Source organism: Microcaecilia unicolor, chromosome 1 (assembly GCF_901765095.1).
Source record: "Microcaecilia unicolor chromosome 1, aMicUni1.1, whole genome shotgun sequence".
NCBI lineage: Eukaryota > Metazoa > Chordata > Amphibia > Gymnophiona > Siphonopidae > Microcaecilia > Microcaecilia unicolor.
This window is the reverse complement of record NC_044031.1, coordinates 263,814,795-263,838,859: the sequence shown is the minus strand read 5'-3', so window position 1 is coordinate 263,838,859 and position 24,065 is coordinate 263,814,795. Positions and strand designations below refer to the sequence as shown.

The 24,065-nt window shown below is 42.7% G+C and overlaps 1 protein-coding gene across 1 annotated transcript in view; it reads left to right on the top strand.

The window, feature by feature from the left end:
• Nucleotides 1–453: 453 nt before the first annotated feature.
• TOPAZ1 (testis and ovary specific PAZ domain containing 1) overlaps nucleotides 454–24,065 on the top strand; it is a 304,275-nt gene continuing 280,663 nt past the window's right edge. Inside the window, 2 exon segments of the mRNA XM_030210899.1 lie at nucleotides 454–1,309; nucleotides 18,274–21,619. Of these exon segments, the coding sequence (XP_030066759.1) occupies nucleotides 454–1,309; nucleotides 18,274–21,619 (4,202 nt within the window).

Here is a 24,065-nt window from a genome sequence, read left to right as displayed (position 1 = left end):
ACGGTGGGATCACGCGTAGGATTGACAGAGGGGGTTTTGGGTGGGTGTTTGCCTATGGGTTGGTGTGGAGTGGCGGTCCTTGTTTCTTTTTCCTCGCCGTGGAGCTTTTTATAAATTAAACCTTTAAACACTATAGTTTTGTGGGCACCAAACCCCCTTTCTCCTACTCCTTCCAAACGCACAAAAAAAAAAAAAAGAATCTCGATCAAATAGCTGGGTCTGGGTGGCCAGCGTGATAATAAAGTAATAGACGTAACTTCGTTTATTTTTTTGTAGGGTGAAAAAAAGCATGCTTTCTCTTTGGGGGGGGAATCTGTTTATAGTTTAATGTAGATAATTTCGTTATGTAAAAGCATGCCATTTGTGATGGAACAAAAAAAATAGGGGAATAGGTCTTTAAAAGTCCCTCTTTTTTTTTTCTCATTTTCTAATAAAAATAAATTAGCCTCACAAATGATTCAGTTGAGGTCAAGGAAAATATTATTAAATAGGAATCAAGTGCCTTCAAATGGAGATTCTACTGGGAATAAAGGGTCTCAAGAAACCATTAGAAAGGACAGTACTGAACGGGAAAATAAAGTAGCCGGCTTGTTCTGCTTAAAATCTGCAGCGTTTGCCTTGGCATGTGAAACATTAAAAGAGGAAAAGCTGGATGGAAGCAAGAAAGTAAGGCAAGGGAGAGGGCGTAGCATGAGGAGAGGTAAATCTGTGCAAAATGCTGAGTGCTCTGCATGCCTAGGGTGCAAAAAAATGGTAAGGGCATGTCCAGTGTCTTTAGATGGTAAAGCAGTTAGGAGAAGGGTGAGATTGTCTGCGTCAAGCTTTCAAGGGAAATTGGATGGGAGTGCACTCAGTGCAGCAAAAGAGAGAATCTGTTGCACCAGTTTGGTTGGCCAGTGCCATCCTGAGTCTGATGCACTAGGAGAGAAAAAGGTACCAGAAGGTAAAAAAGACAAGAAAAAAGTGGCAACTGGTAAAGATAAGTTAGAAGAAAAAAGGAAAGGAAATAAGAGGATAAACATTAGGAAGGTGCAGTCAGATAAGAAAATTGTAATGAATGAGAAAATGAAAGATAAAACGTCTACAGTTCAGCTGAAACAAAAACACACATTACATGTCAAAATAAAGAAGACTTCAGCTAGTGACAGAAGAACTAAAACTGTCAGACTTCAGTCTCTGCAAAGGGACCAGGATACAAGCAAAAAAGAGACTCTGTCAGATCGTCTTAGCAATATGTATGTAGAACATGATAAAGAGGAAAGAAAAGAAGCAACAACATCTAACCTCACAATGAAACTCAGAAGCTCAAGTAAGATTTTTTTTTTTTCTGTAGTACTAAGAATTTGACTTGGTAATCTTAATGAAATTAGGAATAATAACAGGTGTTCACAGCATTTTTGGGAGAGTTGTCATGCAGTTAGCATAAGGAAAAGTTTCCTGCCATGCATTAACTGCATTTCTTCAAGTGGCATTAACTACACTGTGCTACTCTCTTAACTGTAAGGCCTAGTCCACCGATCTCAAAATAGCATTTTCCTTGTTAGCTTTTTAATGTGGGAATGAGAGGATACTAACAGTTAAGTGTGCTGTGCTGTTCATGTGCAGTAGCTCCTGTGTTCAACAGGTATCGCCATTTAGAAACTAGTGCATTAGTGTATTTTTACCAAGCCGCATTACAAAGTGGCTCTCACTGGTGTCAGTTTGTGGGTTTTTCTTGGATCCTGGCTACTTTTAGTGCAATGGTAAAATGGCTGCTGCCTTGCCATATGTTTTTGTAATGGGCCAAGTGCTAATTTTCCCATTAGTGCATGGCCGTTACTATGGGAGCCCTTACTGCCACCTAGGGTAGTGTGTGGAAATGTGCCTGCACTGCTTGATTAGCGCAGGCACGCCTACTCTCCGCCTGTGGGCACACCTCCTGTGCTGGATAAAATATTTTCCAGTGTGGGATTAGTGCACGCTAAGTGGAAAACTACTGTGGGATGCCTCATTGTGTCCTGTGGTAGTGCTCTTTTAGCATGCAGTAGGCCTGCGTTAGGCCTACCATGTCTTAGTAAAAGGGCCCTTTACTGCCCTTCGCTAATGACTATTAAAAATGCAGGTTGTTTATATAGTCAGTAAATAAGCCCCTTACTGAGTTGTAGGGTAAGCTCTTTTCTCCAAGGACAAGCAGGCTGTTTGTTCTCACATGTGGGTCGACATCCGCGTCAGCCCGGGAATCGGCAATTTTGCAAGCAAAAATTTTGCCAGAGCCTTCTGGTGCGCATGCGCAGACAACTTCCAGCCCGTCACGCGAGCATTCCCGCTCAGTTATTTTTTCTCCGTGGTGAGGTGCGGTCGAGTTTTCCCCGCTCCTCTCAGGCCCTGGAAAGAGTTCCTTCGTTTTTGCGGCTTATTGCCATATTTCTTTTTTTCTTGTTCTTCGAAATTTATAGTTTTAAAAAAAAAACTTTTACACGTAGTTTCTTTATTTTTTTTGCCCTTTTAAAGCTTCCTTTCTTTTTCGATGCGGCCGGCTTGTTTCCTTTTTTTTCATGCCCTTTTTTCTTTTAACAGGCACGATCGCGCCTTTTGATTTCGCCCAAGCCGTTTTTCCTTCCATGTCATCGAAGACACCCAGTGTCTTCAAGCGTTGTACTTGGTGCAACCGGACCATCTCGGGTACCGATACCCATGTCAGGTGTATCCAGTGCCTTGGGCCCGACCATAACCCAGCTGCTTATAGTCTGTGTCTTCGCTTGAAAAAACGGACTCAAGTGTCTCGAGAGGCCCAACGAGAGAAGCTTTTTGGGGCTCGGTCCGGTCTTTCGACATCGGTACCGAGGTCAGCAGCGTCGACATCAAGGGACGCATCGACGTCGGGAGTGAAGGTAATGGCTCCGGAATGACCAACTCGTGCTGGGAGCAGTGAGGCTTCGAGTCGGTCTCCATCTGTCTCGAGGCCTCCTGTTATGCAGGGCCCCCCGGGACCGATTGTCGGACCCGACCCCGAGCAGATGTGAGGATTCCACGTCTTCGCTTGAAAAAATGGACTCAAGTGTCTCGAGAGGCCCAACAAGAGAAGCTTTTTGGGGCTTGGTCCGGTCTTTCGACATCGGTACCGAGGTCAGCAGCGTCGACATCAAGGGACGCATCGACGTCGGGAGTGAAGGTAATGGCTGCGGAATGACCAACTCGTGCTGGGAGCAGTGAGGCATCGAGTGGGTCTCCATCTGTCTCGAGGCCTCCTGTTATGCAGGCCCCCCCAGGACTGATCGTCAGACCTGACCCTGAGGAGACGTGAAGATTCCACGTCTTCCTCATCGGTACCGAGGAGTCTCGATGATGGGCATCGAGTGAAGGCGAAGAAGCACTGTCATCATTCTCCTTTGACACATGGAGCCGGGAGCTCCAGGGCGTCGAGGGATTCGGCACCCGAGAAGCGTCGGTGCTGAGAGGATCGCTCTCCCTCTATTCAGGAGGTGCCGATGCGTTGGTCTAGCAGCCCGGTACCTGCTTCCGAGCCTCAACGGATTCTGCCACTGGCTCCTATACCGACCCCGCAACCTTGTCCGACGGCGGCTCTCGACGAGTGCATCAGGGCCCTGCTTCCAGAGCTTCTGAAAGGGTTACTGCGCCAGGCTGCTTCGGTGCTTGTGCCTTCCGTACCGTTTGCTGCAGCGGTATCTGGCCCTTCGCCTGTGGTGAGGTCTCCGACCTCGGTGCCGCCTGCCACCCAGGTCGATTCCTCTTCGACGTCGGTGGAGGAAGCTTCACCGGAGTCCAGGCGGGCGTCGAGTTCTCGACACTGCAATCGAGGACGTCATTCCTTGGTGTTGAGGCAGGCTTAGTTTTGGACTGCTCTGAGAGATGTCTTGTCCGATACTGACGAGCGTTCGTGGGAGGAAGAGGAGGATCCCAGGTACGTTTCACCTGATGAGTCCTATGGGATTCCTTCTGAACCTTCCCCTCCACCAGAAAGGAGACTGTCTCCACCGGAGAGTCTATCCTTTACCTCCTTTGTCCAGGAAATTGCTGCAGCTATTCCCTTCCCTATGGAGGTTGAGGATGAGCCTAGGGCTGAGATGCTTGAGGTCCTGGATTATCCTTCACCTAGAGAGGCTGCAATGGCTCCTTTGCATAATGTACTGAAGGAAGTCCTTATGCGAAACTAGTCTTTCCCTCTGTCTAAGCCCGTGATCCTGAAAAGAACTGAATCCCAATATCGGATCCACAAGGAACCTGGATTGATGAAGTCTCAGCTGCCTCACATTTCCATGGTGGTGGACTCCGCTCTCAAAAGAGCCAAGAGTACTAGGGACTATGTCTCGGCGCCCCCAGGCAGAGAATCTAGAACCTTGGACTCTCTTGGGAGGAAAGCGTATCAATCCGCTATGCTCGCTGCCAAAATCCAGACATACCAGCTCTTCACGAGCATCCACTTGCGGAACTCAGTGAGTCAACTGTCTAGCTTGGTTGATGCACTCCCTCCGGAGCAGGCCGAGCCTTTTCACCAGGTGGTCAGGCAGCAGAAGGCATGTCGAAAATTCCTGGCCAGGGGGTATGTTCGACACTTTTGATGTAACATCCAGGATCGCTGCCCAAGGTATAGTGATGCGCAGACTCTCATGGATGCGTGTCTCTGACCTGGATCATTCGGTCCAGCAGCGGATGGCGGATGTTCCTTGCCGGGAGGATAACCTTTTTGCTGAGAAAGTAGAGGATCTGGTTGACCAGCTCAAAAAGCACAATGATGCTATGGATTCTCTCTCCCTCTGGGCGTCTTCTGCTACTACCTCCTCATCTAGGAGGTTTTTTTTGGAGGGAAGAGGAGTGCTCCCTATTCCTACAATAGGCGTAGGTACACTTGGCAGCCTGTCCAGGCTCAGCCCCAGCGCGCTGGTTCTCAACAGCGTGCCCCTAAGGCCTCTGCGGCTCTCCAGCAAAAGCAAGGGATAGGCTTTTGACTGGCTCCAGTTCAGCATACCCTCAGAAAAAGTGTCCGTGCCGGAAGACTTGCCGGTCGGGGGGAGGTTGATATTTTTTCACCAAAGGTGGCCTCTCATAACCTCTGACCGGTGGGTTCTTCAAATAGTCCGGTCAGGATACACCCTCAATCTGGAATCCAAACCTCCAAATTGTCCACCAGGAGCTCATTCTTACAGTTCCCAGCACAAACAGGTACTTGCAGAGGAACTCTCCGCCCTTTTACAGGCCCAAGCGGTCGAACCCGTTCCACCACGGGAATAAGGGCTGGGATTCTAAGGTACTTCCTTGTGCAAAAGAAAACGGGGGAAGCGTCCCATCCCTAGACCTGAGGGCCCTGAACAAATTTCTTCTCCGAGAAAAGTTCAGGATGGTTTCCCTGGGCACCCTTCTTCCCATGATTCAAGAATATGATTGGCTATGCTCTCTGGACTTAAAGGATGCATACACACACATTTCAATACTCCCAGCTCACAGGAAGTATCTTCGATTTCGGCTAGGAACTCAGCACTTTCAGTACTGTGTACTGCCCTTTGGTCTGATGTCTGCGCCCAGAGTGTTCACAAAGTGTCTAGCGGTAGTCGCAGCATCGCTACGCAGACTGGGAGTGCATGTGTTCCCTTATCTCGACGATTGGCTGGTGAAGAGCACCTCGAAGGCAGGCGCTCTACAATCCATGCGAATAACTATTCAGGTGCTAGAACTACTGGGGTTTGTGATCAATTACTCCAAGTCCCATCTCACTCCATTTCAAAAGCTTATCTTCCCGAGGCAAGGGCACACAACCTCCTGTCCCTGGTGTCCATAGTTCGAACGTCTCAACAGATCACGGCTCGACAGATGTTAAGACTTCTGGGGCTCATGGCGTCCACAGTACATGCGACTCCCATGGCACGCCTACACATGAGATCAGCTCAATGGACCCTAGCTTCCCAGTGGTATCAAGCTGCAGGGAGTCTAGAGGATGTAATCCAACTGTCCACTGACTTCCGGAATTCTCTTCAATGGTGGATGATTCGATCCAATTTGACCTTGGGGCATCCATTCCAAATTCCTCAGCCACAAAAAGTGCTGACGACAGATGCATCCCTCCTGGGGTGGGGAGCTCATGTAGATGGGCTTCACACTCAAGGAGCCTGGTCCTTTCAGGAAAAAGTTCTTGAGATCAATCTCCGGGAACTGCGAGCGATCTGGAATGCTCTCAAGGCTTTCAGATCGGCTGTCCATTCAAATCATTCTAATTCAGGCAGACAATCAGGTTGCCGTGCACTACACCAACAAGCAGGGGGGCACCAGATCTCGCCCTCTGTGTCAGGAAACTGTCCAGATGTGGCTTTGGGGCACGCCATCACGCATGTTTCTCCAAGCTACTTATCTGGTAGGTGTAAACAACAGTCTGGCTGACAGGTTGAGCAGGATAATGCATCCTCATGAGTGGTCTCTGAACATGGGCGTAGTCCGCAAGATCTTCTGAGCGTGGGGGGGCACCCCCTCGGTGGATCTTTTTGCCACTCAGATCAATAACAAGGTCCTTCAGTTCTGTTCCAGACTTCAGGCCCACGACAGTCTAGCGTCAACTGCCTTTCTTCTACATTGGGGGACAGGCCTTCTGTATGCGTATCCTCCCATACCTCTAGCAGGGAAGACTTTGCTGAAACTCAAGCAAGACTGCGGAACCATGATCCTGATTGCACCCTTCTGGCCGCGTCAGATTTGGTTCCCTCCTCTTCTGGAGTTGTCCTCCGAAGAACCGTGGAGATTGGACTGTTTTCCAACCCTCATCACTCAGAACGAGGGGTCGCTTCTACATCTCAACCCCCAGTCTCTGGCTCTCACGGCCTGGATGTTGAGAGTTTAGAATTCGCCTCCTTGGTTCTTTCAGAGGGTGTCTCCCAAGTTTTGCTTGCTTCTTGGAAAGATTTCACAAAGAGGTGTTACTCTTTTAAATGGAGAAGGTTTGCCATCTGGTGTGACAGCAAGGCCCTAGATCCTCTTGTTCTACACAGACTCTGCTTGATTACCTTATACACTTGTCAGAGTCTGGTCTCAAGACCAACTCCGTAAGGGTTCACCTTAGTGCGATTAGTGCTTATCACAGCCGTGTAGAGGGTAAGCTTATCTCTGGACAGCCTTTAGTTGTTCGCTTCATGAGAGGTTTGCTTTTGTCAAAGCCCCTGCCAAACCTCCACCAGTGTCATGGGATCTCAACGTTGTTCTCACCTAGCTGATAAAAACTCCTTTTGAGCCACTGAATTCCTGCCATATGAAGAACTTGACCTGGAAGGTCGTTTTCTTGGTGGCTGTTACTTCAGCTCGTAGAGTCAGTGAGCTTCAGGCCTTGGTAGTGCATGCACCTTATATCAAGTTTCATCACAACAGAGTAGTCCTCCGTACGCACCCTAAGTTCCTGCCAAAGTGGTGTCGGAGTTCCATCTGAACCAGTCAGTTGTCTTGCCAACATTTTTTCCCCATCCTCATACCTGCCCTGGCGAAAGCAGTTTGCACACCTTGGATTGCAAGAGAGCATTGGCCTTTTACATGGAGCGGACAAAGCCCTTTAGACAGTCCGCCCAGTTGTTTGTTTGTTTTGATCCCAACAGAAGGGGAGTCGCCATCGGAAAATGCACAATCTCCAATTGGCTAGCAGATTGCATATCTTTCACTTATGCCCAAGCTGGGCTGACTCTGGAGGGCCATGTCACGGCTCACAATGTTAGAGCCATGGCTGCGTCAGTGGCTCACTTAAAGTCAGCCTCCATTGAAGAGATTTGCAAGGCTGCAACGTGGTCATCAGTCCACACATTCACATCTCTCTACTGCCTCCAGCAGGATACCCGACAGTCGGTTTGGGCAGTCGGTGCTGCAGAACCTGTTCGGGGTTTAGAATCCAACTCCACCCCCCTAGACCCATTTTTGTTCTGTTCCAGGCTGCACTCTCAGTTAGTTGTTTATGGTTTCAGGTCAATCTCTGTTATGTCCTCGCCATTGCGAGGCCCAATTGACCAATGTTCATTATTTTGAGTGAGCCTGGTTGCTAGGGATACCCCACATGTGAGAACAAGCAGCCTGCTTGTCCTCGGAGAAAGCGAATATACATACCTGTAGCAGGTATTCTCCGAGGACTGCAGGCTGATTGTTCTGACAAACCCGCCCACCTCCCCTTTTGGAGTTGTTGTTTGTTTATTATTTGCTTTTTGATTAAACTGAGCGGGAATGCTCGCGTGACGGGCGGGAAGTTGTCCGTGCATGTGCGGTGTGTGCGGTTCGCGTGCCAGAAGGTTCTGGCAAACTTTTTAAATTTTTTGCTTGCAAAATTGCCAATTCCCGGGCAGACGCGAATGTCGACCCACATGTGAGAACAATTAGCCTGCTGTCCTCAGAGAATACCTGCTACAGGTATGTATCTTCGCTTTATTTGCTAGATGGCTCTTAAATACTTTATAGTAGGCACAGAGTGGGGTAAAATCACTTTTTAATAAAGCCCATTGTTCTTTAAAGCTTGATTGCGTTTAATATTCTAGAATTCTGCAAAGAGGTATTACATTATAAGTTACAGTCTGGGTATGTAAGGAATATGTCTAGTTACATGCTTTATAAAGATGTAAACATCACCCTGATATTCTGTTGTATGTTAAAACTGAAAATTCATAGGTTATTTTGGAGACTTTTTTTTTTACATTACAACATGACAATTCTTTATTCATATGCAGATAAATGTTTTTGTACTATTCCCCACGCATACAGATCTGGATCAGATCTTCATGAAAATCATAATCTGTGTTATAAAATAAGAGATTAAAACTAAATGCAAACAAGGTTTGTGGTTTGCTTGTAGTCTGGAGTTTCTTCCAGATAAAATTCCGTTATTCCAGATGAATATGAAACTGTAGACTGGACTACCAAGGTACTGGGTATTTGCTTAGATTCCTCATTCTCTTTAGAACAACAGGTTAACATAACAACATAAGAGTAGCCATACCGGGTGAGACCAATGGTCCATCTAGCCCAGTATCCTGTTTCCAAACAGTGGCCAAGCCAGGCCACAAGTACCTGGCAGAAACCCAATTAGAAGCAACTTGCAAAGTGATGCATGTGGGAAAGAGGAACCCAAAATATAGCTACGTAATGCAAGGTTCCATGTTAGGTTCCTGTCACCAACCAAGAAAGGGATCTCGGCGTCGTTCTTGATGATACGTTGAAACCCTCTGCTCCGTGTGCTGCGGTGGCTAAGAAAGCAAATAGAATGTTAGGTATTATTAGGAAAGGAATGGAAAACAAAAGTGAGGACGTTATAATGCCTTTGTATCGGTCTATGGTGTGACTGTACCTCGAATATTGTGTTCAGTTCTGGTCGCCACATCGCATCTCAAAAAGGATATAGTGGAATTAGAAAAGGTAGAGAGAAGGGCGACAAAAATGATAAAGGGGATAGGACGGCTTCCCTAGGGCTAGGGCTCTTCAGCTTGGAGAAATGATGGCTGAGGGGAGATATGATAGAGGTCTATAAAATAATGAGTGGAGTGGAACGGGTAGACCTGAATCGTTGGTTTACTCTTTCCAAAAATACTAGGACTAGGGGGCATGCAATGAAGCTACAAAGTAGTAAATTTAATAGAAATTGGAGAAAAAGTTTTTTCACTCAACGTGTAATAAAATTCTGGAATTCGTTGCCAGAGAATGTGGTAAAGGCGGTTAGCTTAGTGGGGTTTAAAAAAGGTTTGGACTGTTTCCTAAAGGAAAAGTCCATAGACAATTATTAAATTGACTTGGGGAAAATCCACTGCTATTTTTGGGATAAGCAACATAAAATGTATTGAACTTTTTTGGGATCTTGCCAGGTATTTGTGACCTGGATTGACCACTGTTGGAAACAGGATGCTGGGCTTGCTGGACCTTTGGTCTGTCCCAGTGTGACAATACTTATGTACTTATGTTTGTCTCAGTAGACTATGGACTTATTTCATCCTATTTGTTTTAAAAGTATTTCCATGAAACTTCCTTGAGTGTCCCCTACTCTTTGTTCTTTTGGAACAAGTAAAAAATTGATTTACTTCTACTCTTTCAACACCACTCAGGATTTTGTAGACCTCAATCATATCTCCCCTCATCCATCTCTTTTCCAAGCTGAAGAGCCCTAACCTCTTTAGCCTTTCCCCATACAAGAGGAGTTCCATCCCCTTTATCATTTTGGTCTCTCTTCTTTGAACCTTTTCTAATTCTATATCTTTTTTGAGATACGGCGACCAGAACTGAACACAATACTCAAGATGCAATTGCACCATGGAGCAACATAAGGGTCTTTTTTTTAGACTTGGTCAACTGGGAACTGTCCGCTCTTATTTTGCTTTATTGGCATAGAGTTTGATTTTGATACATTGCTGTAATTGTTCTGGGAAATCAATTAAATTTATAGAAGAAAATCTAGCTGTTTCAGAATACAAGCACTAGATTGATTCTCAAATTACAAAAATTTGAGCAGGTTATTTCATTTCACTTATTAGTAGTTATAATCCACCCTTATTCAGGGTGGAGCACAATAAAACATCCACAAAAATACATATAGATGCATCTTCGAAACATTATGCTGCTGACCGCAGAAGTCATGGTGGCACATAGCATTGCACAATATTCATATAAACAGAAGACTCCTGATAAAGTGCACAATGAGCCATTGACAATTTAAGTTTGATTTGATAACCAAAAGGGAGCTACTTTAATTGCTTCAGATATGTTGTAACATGCTCTGACTAGATATTACTCCTTTATTTACAAAATTCATTGGTTTCAATACAGGTGTATATTGTATTTAAATTATCATGCTTTATTTTTAAAATTCTTTACAGAGCAACCCCTGATTATTCACTTGTGCCAATTGATACATTTCTTAGTGCACTTGTGAGATTACTTTGAACAAGAGCAACCTGGAAAAAAAGACACAGAAATGTTTGGCAGCCCATCCCTATTATGTTCTTTGTGCCAAGTGAAAATATTATTTTCCTTAGCCAGCCTAATTTTTCATTGTCATGTGGTGAGCCCATACGCCGTGCCCCCTCCCTACCCATCTTCAAATCAATGCTCAAAGCCCACCTCTTCAATATCGCCTTCGGCACCTAACCACTTCACCTCTTCTCAGGAAAACTTATCTACCCCAACTTGACATTTCGTCCTTTAGATTGTAAGCTCTTCCGAGCAGGGACCGTCCTTAATTGTTAATTTGTACAGCGCTGCGTAACCCTAGTAGCGCTCTAGAAATGTTAAGTAGTAGTAGTAGTAGCTAGGTGAAGAATATCAATTTACTAAATATTTGGTTCTCAAGAAAGAAATAAGTTTTAAGCACTGATGGGGTCTTTTACGAAAGCTTAGCTCGAGTTATCTGCAGCAGGGCCTATAGGAATAAAATGGCCCTGCTGGCAGATAACTCGAGCTAAGCTTAAAGACCCCCTTGTTATGTCTAGCAGTCTTGTGGAAATGCTGATTGTTAGTTTTGTCTATGGAGAAATGGCAATGTAGATTTCCTACATTGATGAATTCATCTTTAACTCTCCTTTTTTGTTAGCTTCACAAAAATCTTGAGTAAATGGATTTTGATCCAGTGTACATTGCATGGATAATCACAGAACTGTTGTCATATATTTTGTAAACTAGTGGGTGCTAAAAATAGATTTTGTATGTGATCAAATGGAATTTTTTTTTTCATTTTGCAAATGACTCTATGAGTTTAGAGTGGGTTTTTTTTTTAATTTGAGCAAATTTACTTTTGGAATCATTTTCATGATTGTAGTTAAATAATCATAGTGTTACATGGTGGTGTTAATCATATGTTGATAAAATTACAGTATATATTTTAAAGATGGCATCGAGCTCAGAATTCCTGATCCATTGTTTTACATGTACAGCATGTATATATTTTTAATTTTTATCCCACCAATGTTCAAAGTGGCTTCCAACATTATTACTGTTTAGACACAATTAGCATTCAGGTACATTAAGGGGTCTCTTGCTACAGCGCGCTATATTTTTTTAACTTAGCGCGCCTTAACAGCAAAAATTTAAGGGGCCCTTTTACTGAATTGCATTAGGCAGTAATGTGCCCCTAACCCAACTTAAAATGGTGTATTTTTATACTATACTACATGATTTCTTATATTCCGCTAAGTTCAGAGCAGATTCTAGGCGGATTACAAACAAAAGTTCATTCAGGAGAAATACAATAGAAACATCTAAAAACTTAAATCTAAAATATATCCCTCATCATCACTATAAGACTTCTTTTTCAACAAACAAAAATTACTTTGAAAAGCATAGTATAGTGGTGTTCTCCAAATTTCCAAAGGCAATCTGTTCCAAAGCTTCACTCTCTGATATAAAATGGACAGCTCTAACATGGATTTCTTTAGAATTCCCCCAAAAGATGGATCATTTCAAATTGCATTCAAATCTAGCCGAGGAAAAAAGATGATGGAAAATCCAAATAATTAATCAAATTACCAGGGACATCACACCATGTAGCAATTTATACATCATACATGCTAACTTTTATAATCTTGGGTACACATGAAGCCAGTGTAATTCTTGTATTAAGGGGGATTCTCTTTCATATTTTCCCAAACCATAAATCACTCTTGCAGCTGTGTTCTGTAGAAACTGCAACCTTTGTAGGAACTTTTTTTAGTAAGACCTCCAAATAGCGAGTTGCAGTAATCCAAAATATGTAAGTAAAACTGCCTGTGCCACTGTTCTAAAACTATTGGAGAGGAGCTTAGAGCAAATTGCTCTTAGCTACCATAATCAAAAAACAATTTTTTAGACAAGGTCTTCGCTTGTAACTCAAAAGTTGGACCTGAATGAATTATAACTCCTAATACTTTTGAATGACCTTCAATCGCTAATATCTGTCCTGTTCCCAGTTCCAAACACTTCACTGGCAACATGGGATATACTCGGGTGTTGTTCGGTAACTGCCAAATGTGAGCACACTAAATTATTTTTGAGGGAGCGGGTCAGGGGGCAGAGATTGGGCATTCCTACACTAAACAGTTAGTGCAGGATTACTGCATGAGCCCTTATTGCCTACAAAATAGGTGACTGTAAGTGCTCACACAGTAATTATTTTTTGTAGTGTCCATTCTAATGACAGCTTTAGCGCATTTACAGCTGCGGTAAAATGGCCTTAGCACGGGAGAAACCCCCACGTAAGGCCACTTTTTACCGCAGCTTAATAAAAGGACCCCTTAATGCACTACCTGCAAAGATTGTGCGATAATTGGGGAGCATGCCCAGCCTGTCCTCAGTTTACTGCACCGAAAACTGCACTAGCGTTGTAAACCTGGTTGCAGTCAGCACAGATACACTTAACATCTCCTATTGAGGAGGTTCTAAGAGAACCTGCGCTAACTGCAAAAGTGACCGCAAGCAGTATTTAACTGTAGTATGCCCATATCCCGCTCCCTAACACAACATGCACAAATTAGTACACACTGAGGCATATTTTCAAAGCACTTAGCCTTCCAAAGTTCCATAGAAACCTATGGAACTTTGGAAAGCTAAGTGCTTTGAAAATATGCCTCAAGGTCATGTCACCACGGTAACGGTTGGCGTGCTTGTTTGGAAGCAGTTACACACTAATTTGTGTGTTAAGTGCTTAGCACACTTTAGTAAAAGGGCCCCTAAGTCACTGCCCCAAAAAGCACCTGCAGCAGGAATGCATCAAGTAACAACCCATAATAACTAGGTGAATTGTTGGGGGAAGTGAGATCCTTTTATAATACTCAGGCACTGAAGAAATGTTTCTGAGTGTCTGCCCTTTTCCTATGTTTAGTGTCCACTCTTGCTGAAAATGGGCAGTTCGGTTATCTTCAATGGACAGTTTGGTAAATCCAAACTTAGGACCTATTTAAGAAGTGTGATAAGATTTTACAGTGACTGTATAAATTGTTAAACCTCTGTTCTAGTGTTGGATATTCCCAGCAGTTTCCATTCATTTATCATGGAGAGAATGCCATTATTGCTTTATCAACTGCATTTCACATAATGTGATGCAGTTAGGTATGCCGTTAAAATGGTGTTACCTGCCACTTTAACAGTTAACACATGGCAGCTACCTCCCTGTTAGCTGTAAGGGGGTGGAGGGAGAGAAATTGTTGGAAATTAGGTCATGGACTGTAAATGGGCTAAATGGCCCAAATATGAGGTGGATGCTGTTTAAGGAGGTGGGGAGACAGAGATGAGCAGTTGCTTTATTACAAGAAACCCATTTGAGAATTAGGTATGCTAGAGACTTTTACAGAGGAGATGGTTCTCACAAGTGTTTTGCAGCTTTAATCAACAGGGATCATGGGTGGCAATTCAGTTTAGCAGGGACTTGCAGTCTTATATGGATGGGTAAATAAGGGATACTGGGGGTAGATGGATTGCAATTAAAGGAAGATAACAGGGACCAAAGGTGGCAATCTTTAATGTGTATGAATTCATCACAGGACCAGAGGAGTTTTATAAGCAGGTGGAACGGAAGATGCTGGAATTTGGAGAAGGAGAGTTTGGAACATTACCCTGAATGCTAGATGAGATCACTCTAAGGACGTGGAGAAGGAAGTGCTGGGCATAGGAAGGGGTTGTTTAAGATGTTTAACAATCAAATTTCCTTTATCTGGCACCTATATCTTCCAGGTCAGAGGACCTATACGTTCTAGGCAGTTCAGCAAGTCTGTGCCAGGATTGATTATCAGCAGAAACTTGTAATCGAAGTACAGGATACTGGGGTGGGGATCCACAAACTGTTAGACCATGCTCAGGTGTAGGATAGTTTTTCAGGACACAGAAGAGCAGATGGGAAGGAAATGTTGCAGAATAAACAAAGCATGGTTAAGGGATAGAGAAGTGTGGTGGAGAATGCTACACAAGGGGTAGGGGACTACCTACAGTGAAATACAGGAAGGGTGGAACTTCGTATGGTCTGGGACACGCTGAAACGATAACCTGTTGCTGCTTGATTAAATGGGGGGGGGGGGGAAATGAGGAAAAACATTTTAATAAGTTGAGAACAATAGGTTAAATTAGAACAAATGCACCCAATTAAAAAGAGGGATGGTACTGGAAAAGACTACAGTACAAGAGGTAAAGAAAAGGCTATGCAGTCTACACAATTCCTGTCTGATTTGACTTGCTTGTTAGTCTTTTTGAGGCAGTGACACCCATGATAGCAACCAAATAAAATTGTGCCCTGCCCCCCCTCCAGAAGTTCAGAGTAATGATGTATCTATGGAGAGCCCACCTAGGTCCTGACCCACAGTTTGGGAAGGTGTGACTTAAGCAAAACTTTAATGAATATAGCAATAAGCCTAGTCACTTATTGCTCAGAGAAATTTTGGAAGGGGGAATTCAGGACAAGCATTAAGAGAATTAAGGGAAGAGGGAATCAGATGATCTGTATCGATATGGGAACTAGGGACTGATTTGTGTCTCTTTATATCACTCATATATACTGAAAAGAGAGTAGGTATCACAGGATACGATTCAGGGGTACCTAGCTATTCTGTCTTTGCCCAAATTATCAGAAGAGGCTCAGGGAAGACTTCACCAGTTTGGAAGTTATTAAACAGCCAAGGAACAAAACACCTAGGTTGGATGGATTCACGGGGGGCATTCTATAAGAAATTTACAGCAGACATCACAGGGACTCTATTCCATCTATTCAGTGGCTTCTTGCAAGATCTTGAATTAGCTCCCTTAATGAGGGTGGTGGGAATCTCCATATTACTAAAACTATGTAAGGATCATACCTTGTGTGGTTCTCTTTACGTCCTTTTTCTGTCTTGAATATGGATATAACTTTTATGTGAAAATTATGACCACAAGTAGGTAGACAGACAGTTGACAATGTCGAAAACATACTACACTTAATCTGGTCAGTACAACAGAAGAAGGAAAAGGTGATATTAATCACTGTCGACACTGAAAAAAAGTTCAAACTGGGACTTTTGTGAGGGTTAAGGGGGAAATGGGTATTAGTAATTTTGTGTGAGGGATCTGACAATTATATGATAGACCGGAGGCCCAAATATATGTAAATGGGAGTATTCTGACAATTCAGTTGGAGAGGGAGACCCAACAGGGGTATCCCTTGCCCCCGCTACTGTTTGCCATTTCAGTGGAACTTTTGGCAACAAAGCTTAGATGGAATGTGGATATCAAAGGGATACAAATAGTGGTGCAAGAGCACAAATTAGCTTTATTTGTGAATGTCTTACTGTATATAGTCCAGCTGGTACTGACTCTGCCACTGTTATTGTCAGAATTGTAGGAGTTTGAGGGAGTGGCAGAGTTCAATGTAATTTTAGATAAAACTGAGGCAGTTGATGTCTAACAGAAATAGAAGTGGAAAAACTCCGGCCATATTTTCCCTTTAAATAAGCTAAAGACTAAATTAGGTACCTGGGAATACAATAGGGTTAGATAGGGAAATGTGTGATAACAATTATGACAAATGGGGGGGGGAATCTTTTTTTTTTTTTAAGCTTAGCGTATTCTAATGGATATTGACACATCCTATTTTATACCTGTGGGCCTTGGGGCTCTTAGAGCATGCTAATGGCCGCAAAAATAAATATTCTATCTGGGCTCTTTATATGTGTTTCAAGTTTTAGCAACTATAGCTCATAAAGAAATGTTAATCAAGCTACAAAAAGGTGTTAAAATGAGTTGTTGTATTTGTGAGCACAAAAAGCTTTTATTTTGGTGGAAAGAAGGAAGGGATTTAATGTCACCCATCATAAAACAATATTATTTAGCAGCACAATTAAAACATATGTTGCATTAGCCCTTGAGAGAAGGGAAGCCAGAAGTTCAAATAAAGAAAAGAGGGTGGCCAAGCTTTGCGCTAGAACCCTTGCCATAGACCTCAAAAAGAGAGTGGAAATAGGTAAGGGAGGTACAAAATCTATTCCTGTGTTTATTATTATTCTAGCAGGAGATTCTTAAGCCTAAAGGAATCAAGAATGCAGTATATAAGTTAGCTTTAATTAGGGAAGAAAAAGCTTTCATAAAGGGAGATTGGGATGGGTGGGCTCAGCTGGGGTTACAAACTTTTCATCAAATTATAGTGATGATGGATTTAAATAAATTTTAGAGCTCCAGGAGCAAAATAGGTTGGATAAAGGGGACTTTCTAGTTGTGCATCAAGTGCAAAACCTATATGAGGTCTAAATGGATTGGGATGGAGGATAGTGTGGATAGAGAAATTGGAAAACCAATAGGAGTTGTTTAATCAGATGAAAGGAGCAATACCCCTTATACATGATTTTCTCAGAGGAAGAGAATTTAAAAGTTTAAATATATGATTGCTTGGGAGATGGATTTGGGAGAGGAAATATCAGTGAGCGGTTGGAAGCAGATATTTGAAACTACAGGTAAATGGCCTGTTAGCTCTTTGATGTAGGAAAATGCACTTAATGTTCTTCGTAGATGTTATATTTATCCCCTCAAAGCTGAAAATGTTTTCAGTTACCCCAAACTTTTGCTGGAGGCAGTGTGGTCAGGAGGGGACTTTGGCACATTTGGTGGGATATGAAGAAGTGGGTAGGGAGTGGGTAGAGAAATTCATGAGTTATACGGAGAACTTTTGTGGGTGGAGTCAAAATTCTTCCTTTTAGGGTTATTGTTAGGCAGAATTAGCAAGGGCAAGACTGATTAAATGGGGTATTATGGCAGCAAGAGATACCATAGCAAGTTGCTGGAAACGAGAGGGGTAATCAACGTCACTAATATGGAGGGTGCGTTTGGAAATCATGACAAGGATGGAGAAATTGACAGATATCAGAACTCAGAAACTCTATGCAAAGATGGTCTAAATTGAGAAGCTTCTGGAGGGGAAGAGGGGTCGAGGGAGGGAGCAGAACTAGGGGTGGGCATGGAAGAGTTAGGACATTTGTACTTGCTATGATAGAGTTGCTTTGGAAGTTAGGCGTTTCTGTTATTTCGGACATTTAAAAGAAAATAAAAAAAAGAATTATCTTGATACAGTGACAGTTACTGTTGCTTGAAGAGAATGCCTTTCCTACTGGAAAAAGTTTGACATATGCTTATAACATATGAGATTTGTACAGTATATCCCTTCAGGTTTTAGTCTTTCAGGTCAGTGTTACAACATAGTGTGGTGCTGATTTAATTGATCTTTCTGTTAATATCTGTAGCATGTTATGTGTACAGATGTTAGACTACTAAAACAACAAATGTTTCTGTAGTATTTTAGTGTTGAGAATTTCAAACTCTAGCATATCTGATCCTCTTTTATTTTCTCTTTTTATTAACTAGCAAAGAGGAAAAGGACAAATGCTGTACAAAACTTAAATGCACAGATGATGAGTCGGACGGGGATAAACACGACAGCATTGGGGGAATGCAACATGAAGATTTCATTAGCCAAGGCTCACAACAGCCATTCAAGTGAAGATTCAGTAGAAATCTGGAAGCAGATTGGAGTTGTAAAGGCCAAATGCTTAAGTTCAGCTGCTCAAGATGCATATGATAAAATAGAGAGCACACCAGAATACAAGGGACACCAGTGCAGTAAAATTCCAAAATGTTCTCTCAGCTTTGCTTATCCTTTGGAGAAGAGTCCAGTTGTGACACTACATAGCTGTAGCTCTTTGGAAAATGTTCTGCAGCTTCCGGATTATGACCTCAGTAGCAGCAGTATATGTCAAGAATTTAGGACTCTATCAGAAAGCTTGTTCATACAGAAAAAAAAAGATGGGTTTTGTGATGATAGGACTAGGAAGAGTGGTGTCGACATGAGGCTTCTACTGGCCCAAACTGCTGGAGGTCCCACAACAGCAGATAACCCAGATTTTGAAGGAAATACAGAAAGAAAATGTGAAAGTATAAACAGCAACTCTAGATTATGCAGTGAAAAAAAGCAAAACAAACACGCTGAAAAACTGAAGTGTAATACTGGAAGAAAATCCAGAAAACAGATGGTAGGTTTGTATGAAACAGAAAAATCTATTGTTACAGGGATAGTAAGTGAGAAGGGGGGAAAGCATAATGAGATGGAATTGTCAGATAAAGACAGGCAGCCAAATAAATATACAAAAGTCAAATGTTCTAAAACTGTAAATGACGAAACGGATCCACTTGAATTTACAGCAGGAGAGTTAGAAAGTCGTGGAAGGATATGTGCAACTTCAGTTGAACATGATACATTAATTCCTCAAAACATAGAACAGGGAGAGCATTCTGCCCTTTCTAACGTAGAAGTGCAAATGAAGTCTCTTGATAGCTTTGAGAAACTGCCTGAATGGGTAGAAGCTAAAAAACAAGGAAAGAGTTTGATTGGTTGTAGGACTCTGGAATCTATGAGGAAAAAAACATTTCAGTACATAGAGATTTTTGATGGTTCAGCAACTGTTACCATGAAAGATCAAGTTGATTATTCTGTTAGAGATCTAGAAATGGAAAAATCATCCATCAAAGGCTTAAAAAGTAAAAAGAAATTTCAGATGATCAGCTGTCAGAGGATAGTTCCAATGATTGGCAAAAATGAATGGAAAAGCCGTTCTTGTGCTAGAACTAGCCAGTGGTCTTTTCCCAAACGTGCTGTATCCATCTTGCAGAAAAACTCTTGTTTGCCAGTTTGTTTTCAGGATAATTCACATGGAGATATCGTTAAAGATACAGATACAGTTCCAGTTAAAGAAGTTCAAGGACCAGATTTAACACTGGTTCCAGAAAAAGAAGATGACAGTATGTGCAGAAAAAGAAAATTAGATAGCATGGTAGCAGATTTACCTTCTGATGTATGTGAAAATGGGACACTCTGCGAGGATAAACAAGTAAAGACAGCAATGGATCAAGTTGGAAGCAAACATACTATAGTTCAGAAAACTGTTTGTGTTCCCAAGGTTACCCCCATAACCAAAGTAAAGCCAACAGTGGATCAAGTTGGAAGCGATCATACTACAGTTCAGAAAACTGTTTGTGTTCCTGAGGTTACCCCCATAACCAATGTGATGAGTGAACATTCTAAGGTTCAAAACTTGGTCTTTGTTCCCGAGGTTATTCCCATAACCAATGTGATGAGTGAACATTCTAAGGTTCAAAACTTGGTCGTTGTTCCCGAGGTTACTCCCATAACCAACGTGATGAGTGAACATTCTATGGTTCAAAATACTGTCTGTGTTCCCGAGGTTGTCCCCGTAACCAACATGATGAGTGAACATTCTACGGTTCAAAACAGTATCTCTGTTTCCGAGGTTGTCTCTGTAACCAACATGATGAGTGAACATTCTACGGTTCAAAATACTGTCTGTGTTTCCGAGGTTGTCCCTGTAACCAACATGGTGAGTGAACATACTACAATTCAAAATACTGTCTGTGTTTCCGAGGTTGTCCCTGTAACCAACATGGTGAGTGAACATTCTACAATTCAAAATACTGTCTGTGTTTCCGAGGTTGTCCCTGTAACCAACATGATGAGTGAACATTCTACGATTCAAAATACTGTTTGTGTTTCCAAGGTTGTCCCCGTAACCAACATGATGAGTGATCATTCTATGGTTCAAAATACTGCCTATGTTCCCGAGATTGTCCCCGTAACCAACATGATGAGTGAACATTCTACGGTTCAAAACAGTATCTCTGTTTCCGAGGTTGTCCCCGTAACCAACATGATGAGTGAACATTCTATGGTTCAAAACAGTGTCTCTGTTTCTGAGGTTGTCCCTGTAACCAATATGATGAGCTTCAGAAGTACAGACAATTGTGAATATAATGAAGGTAGCATTTACAGAGAAGCTAATAAACCTCTTGATCAACAGACTGTTAAATCCACACGTAACTGCCTTAAGAAAAAGATTAATAAAAATATTGTAGACCTTGATAAATTGGTTGTCAGAGATAAACCTGTGGTTCCAGAACCTGATACAATTCTAAATACAGTAAAACTGCCAAACTTAAGGATTCCAGTATGTAAAAATGGTAAACCAAGAACTTTGCCAAATAGCAGAAATCTAGACCATGGTACACACAGTTATTTGGAACTCCATGAAAATTTGTCTGCTGAAGTAGAGATGCAGAGTAGCACAGAAAAGCAGTATTCCTCTGGACCGGATTTATGTTCTCCGTTTTGTGATACAAAGACGTGTAATGTAGATGCAATATCTATACAACACAGCACAGATCAATCCTATCATGAAAGTTCTAGGAGAACTGTTTTGCAAAATCATTCAAACCAAGTAGAGTGTATACCAGTGAAGCCCAGTTTTGCATCTTGTGAGAGAGAAATTGAACCATCCACTGGTGAAGATTTTGTTGCCTCTGTTGGTATCTCTGGTCAACAAGAGAGTCTGCAACCTGTTCCTTCTGAAAACACATATCCTTATGGTTCTTCGTGTGAAATAGATAGTGGTGAGTCAACAGATCTTCAGAAGAAAAGCAAGACTTATGTAAATGTCTTCAAAGCCTATGAAGATGATGTACTTGTGCTGGATGTGATCCAGGATGACCCTGATCTCTTTGGAAGCCCCTGCGATGAATCAAAATCTCAGGCTGACTCTGCGGACTCTCAGAAGGCTAGTGCTATAAAACATATCCGTGGAGAAAATGGAGTATTTCCTAAATCGCAACTTAAACAGGAGGCATCTAATTTTGGCAAATACAGGTATGCACATTACTCATGAATATTTTATAGGTGTTTTGTAAATGAGGTTCAGTATATAAATCATAAATGGCAGATTATTTTATGTATTACTGCATAAGTAATTAGTACTTATGATTTACACCCAATGCCAACACATCTCAAAGAAATTGTAGGTAACAACATACACTCATAAGCTTATTTTTCTGTGTGTTTTGATCTCAAAGGTGATTTTTTTTCACAAGAGCCACTCAACTCTTGGCTCACCTTCCTCATCGTTGGTCATATCCTTTTAACAATATATTTGGAAACTCTAATGTATTTTTCAATTTTTCATTTTTTCTTAAAATAAATTAAAAAGTGCCACTCAAGGCTGATTGCTGGACCTTTTGCTAACATACAGCATGTTTCACAGAGTCTGCGTCAGGGTCCACTAAAATTAAATACAAACATGTCAGAGAACTTGTTTATTAAAGGTTTACACAAAAAACTTAGTTGCTAAAGGTTATCTACTTACAACATTTTTGCCAGCATTCTAAAAACCATCTGAGTTCTTCAGTTCAAGAAGGCAAAGCAACAGTGACGTTTTAAATAGCAAAGTCACATGGCATACGCAGTCAATCACTAGCTCTGCTTAAGCATTGGTGTAAAGATAGCACAAGAAGGCAGTTGAGCCAAGAGTTGAGTGGCTCTTGTGAAAAAAAGTCGCCGCTGAGGTCAAAATGCACAGAAAAATAAGTTTGTATGTGATTAGCTACAATTTTATTGAGATGTGTTGATGCGGGGTATAAATAAGTACTAGTTCTTGAAAATACTCCCTCCAGTATAGATGTTAGACCTATAAATTTGATTTATTGCATAAGTAAAGCACCATAAGAGATCAAATTTAGGAGCCCCTTTACTAAAGGATGTTAGATTTCGTAGTTATTGTGGCAAAAACTTAACATGCTGTGAGTTAAAATCTAATGCTTAAACTATTGGGGGCCATACCTGGTGTGTCCCCTTGCTGTTGCCACGTTAAAAAGTCCATCAGCAGATGGTACCCTCGTCACAGTTAACACAGTTAAACTTAGTTCCTTCTGTTTACTAGGTGCTAAATGGAACCATACTAACTACACAGATGTCAGTTAGCACACATTATGTACCACACACTACCTGCAGTTTGCTCGTAATGCCCACTCTCTGCCCATGCCCCACCTAGTTATTGCCCCCTAACACAAAATGCTCTTAACAAGCGAATTAGCGTACACTGTTAAAGCAAAACCAGTTACTGGGTGCTGAATCTCACACCTGCCTAGTGCGCTTTAGTAAAAAGGCCCCTTGTATCCCATGCCTACAGTCACCTCGTCTCCTGGTGACCAGACCCTATGGCTGCTTTGGACTGTCTTCCTGTTTCCCAAACATGTTCCAGAGTTCATTCCAGTCCTATTCTGATGTTCCAGCATTCCAGACTTGCTTTGGGGTTCCTGCAGCCAAGCCTCATTTTGGTGCTCTTGCAACCAAGCCTCGCCCTGGTGTTCCTGCTGCCATGTCTTGCTGTGGTGTTCTTGCAGCCAAGCCGTGCTCTGGTGTTTTTACTGCCAAGCCTCACTTGTGACCTCATCTGTAATTGCCTTTATTAAGCACCTGGAAACTTTCAGGCTTGCCTTTGCAACAGAGGTCTTCAGATGAGTTTTCATCTGTGTGTGTTTGTTGCAGTTCCAGCCCTGCTAGTTCTTGTCTTGCCAGTCTTCAACTTCTACTCCAACCCTGCTTGTTCCAGCCCTGCAAGCTTTCAGCTTCAGTTCTAATCCTGCTTGTGTCTGCCCTGTTTGTCTTCAGCTTCAGTTCCTCCACTGTTTGTTCCAACCCTGTCTGCTTTCAGCTTCCATTCCATCCAAGCCAAGCCCGTTCCAGTATTCGGTTCCAGCCAAGCCCATTCCAGAATCCGGTTGTTCCAGCCCTGCTCATCTACAGCTTCAGTTCCCACGCTGCTAGTTCCGGTCCTGCTTGTACCAGCCTGTCTGTGTTCAGCCTCGCTTCCTGTTTGGGTGGTTCACTTGCTGCTGCCGGTGACTGGCAGTGGCCCAAGGGCTCACTTCTCCGGACTCCATGACAGACCGTGACAGATTGCAAAGGCCATGAGCTCAGTAGAACCATCCGCCTTAAAGAGGCTTCAGGAGCACTCTCTTCAGCTTTTACATCATCACAAAGCCATCCAAGGTTTGTCCGCACGCATGGACCAGTTCCAGCAAGGCCTGGAGACGCCTACACCAGCTGCAGCAATTTATGGAGGCATTCCAGGACTGCTACCTGACATCAGCAGCTTCTCAAGCTTTGGTTCCTCTGAGCTCGGACCCAGTACCGGCAATAGCTCCTGTAATGTTAGGTATCCATCTTAAGGCACCACTGATATGTGACGGTAATCCCAAAGACTGTAGAGGTTCTCAACCAGTGTAAAATAATTTTTGAGCTTCAGTCCCAAGACTTT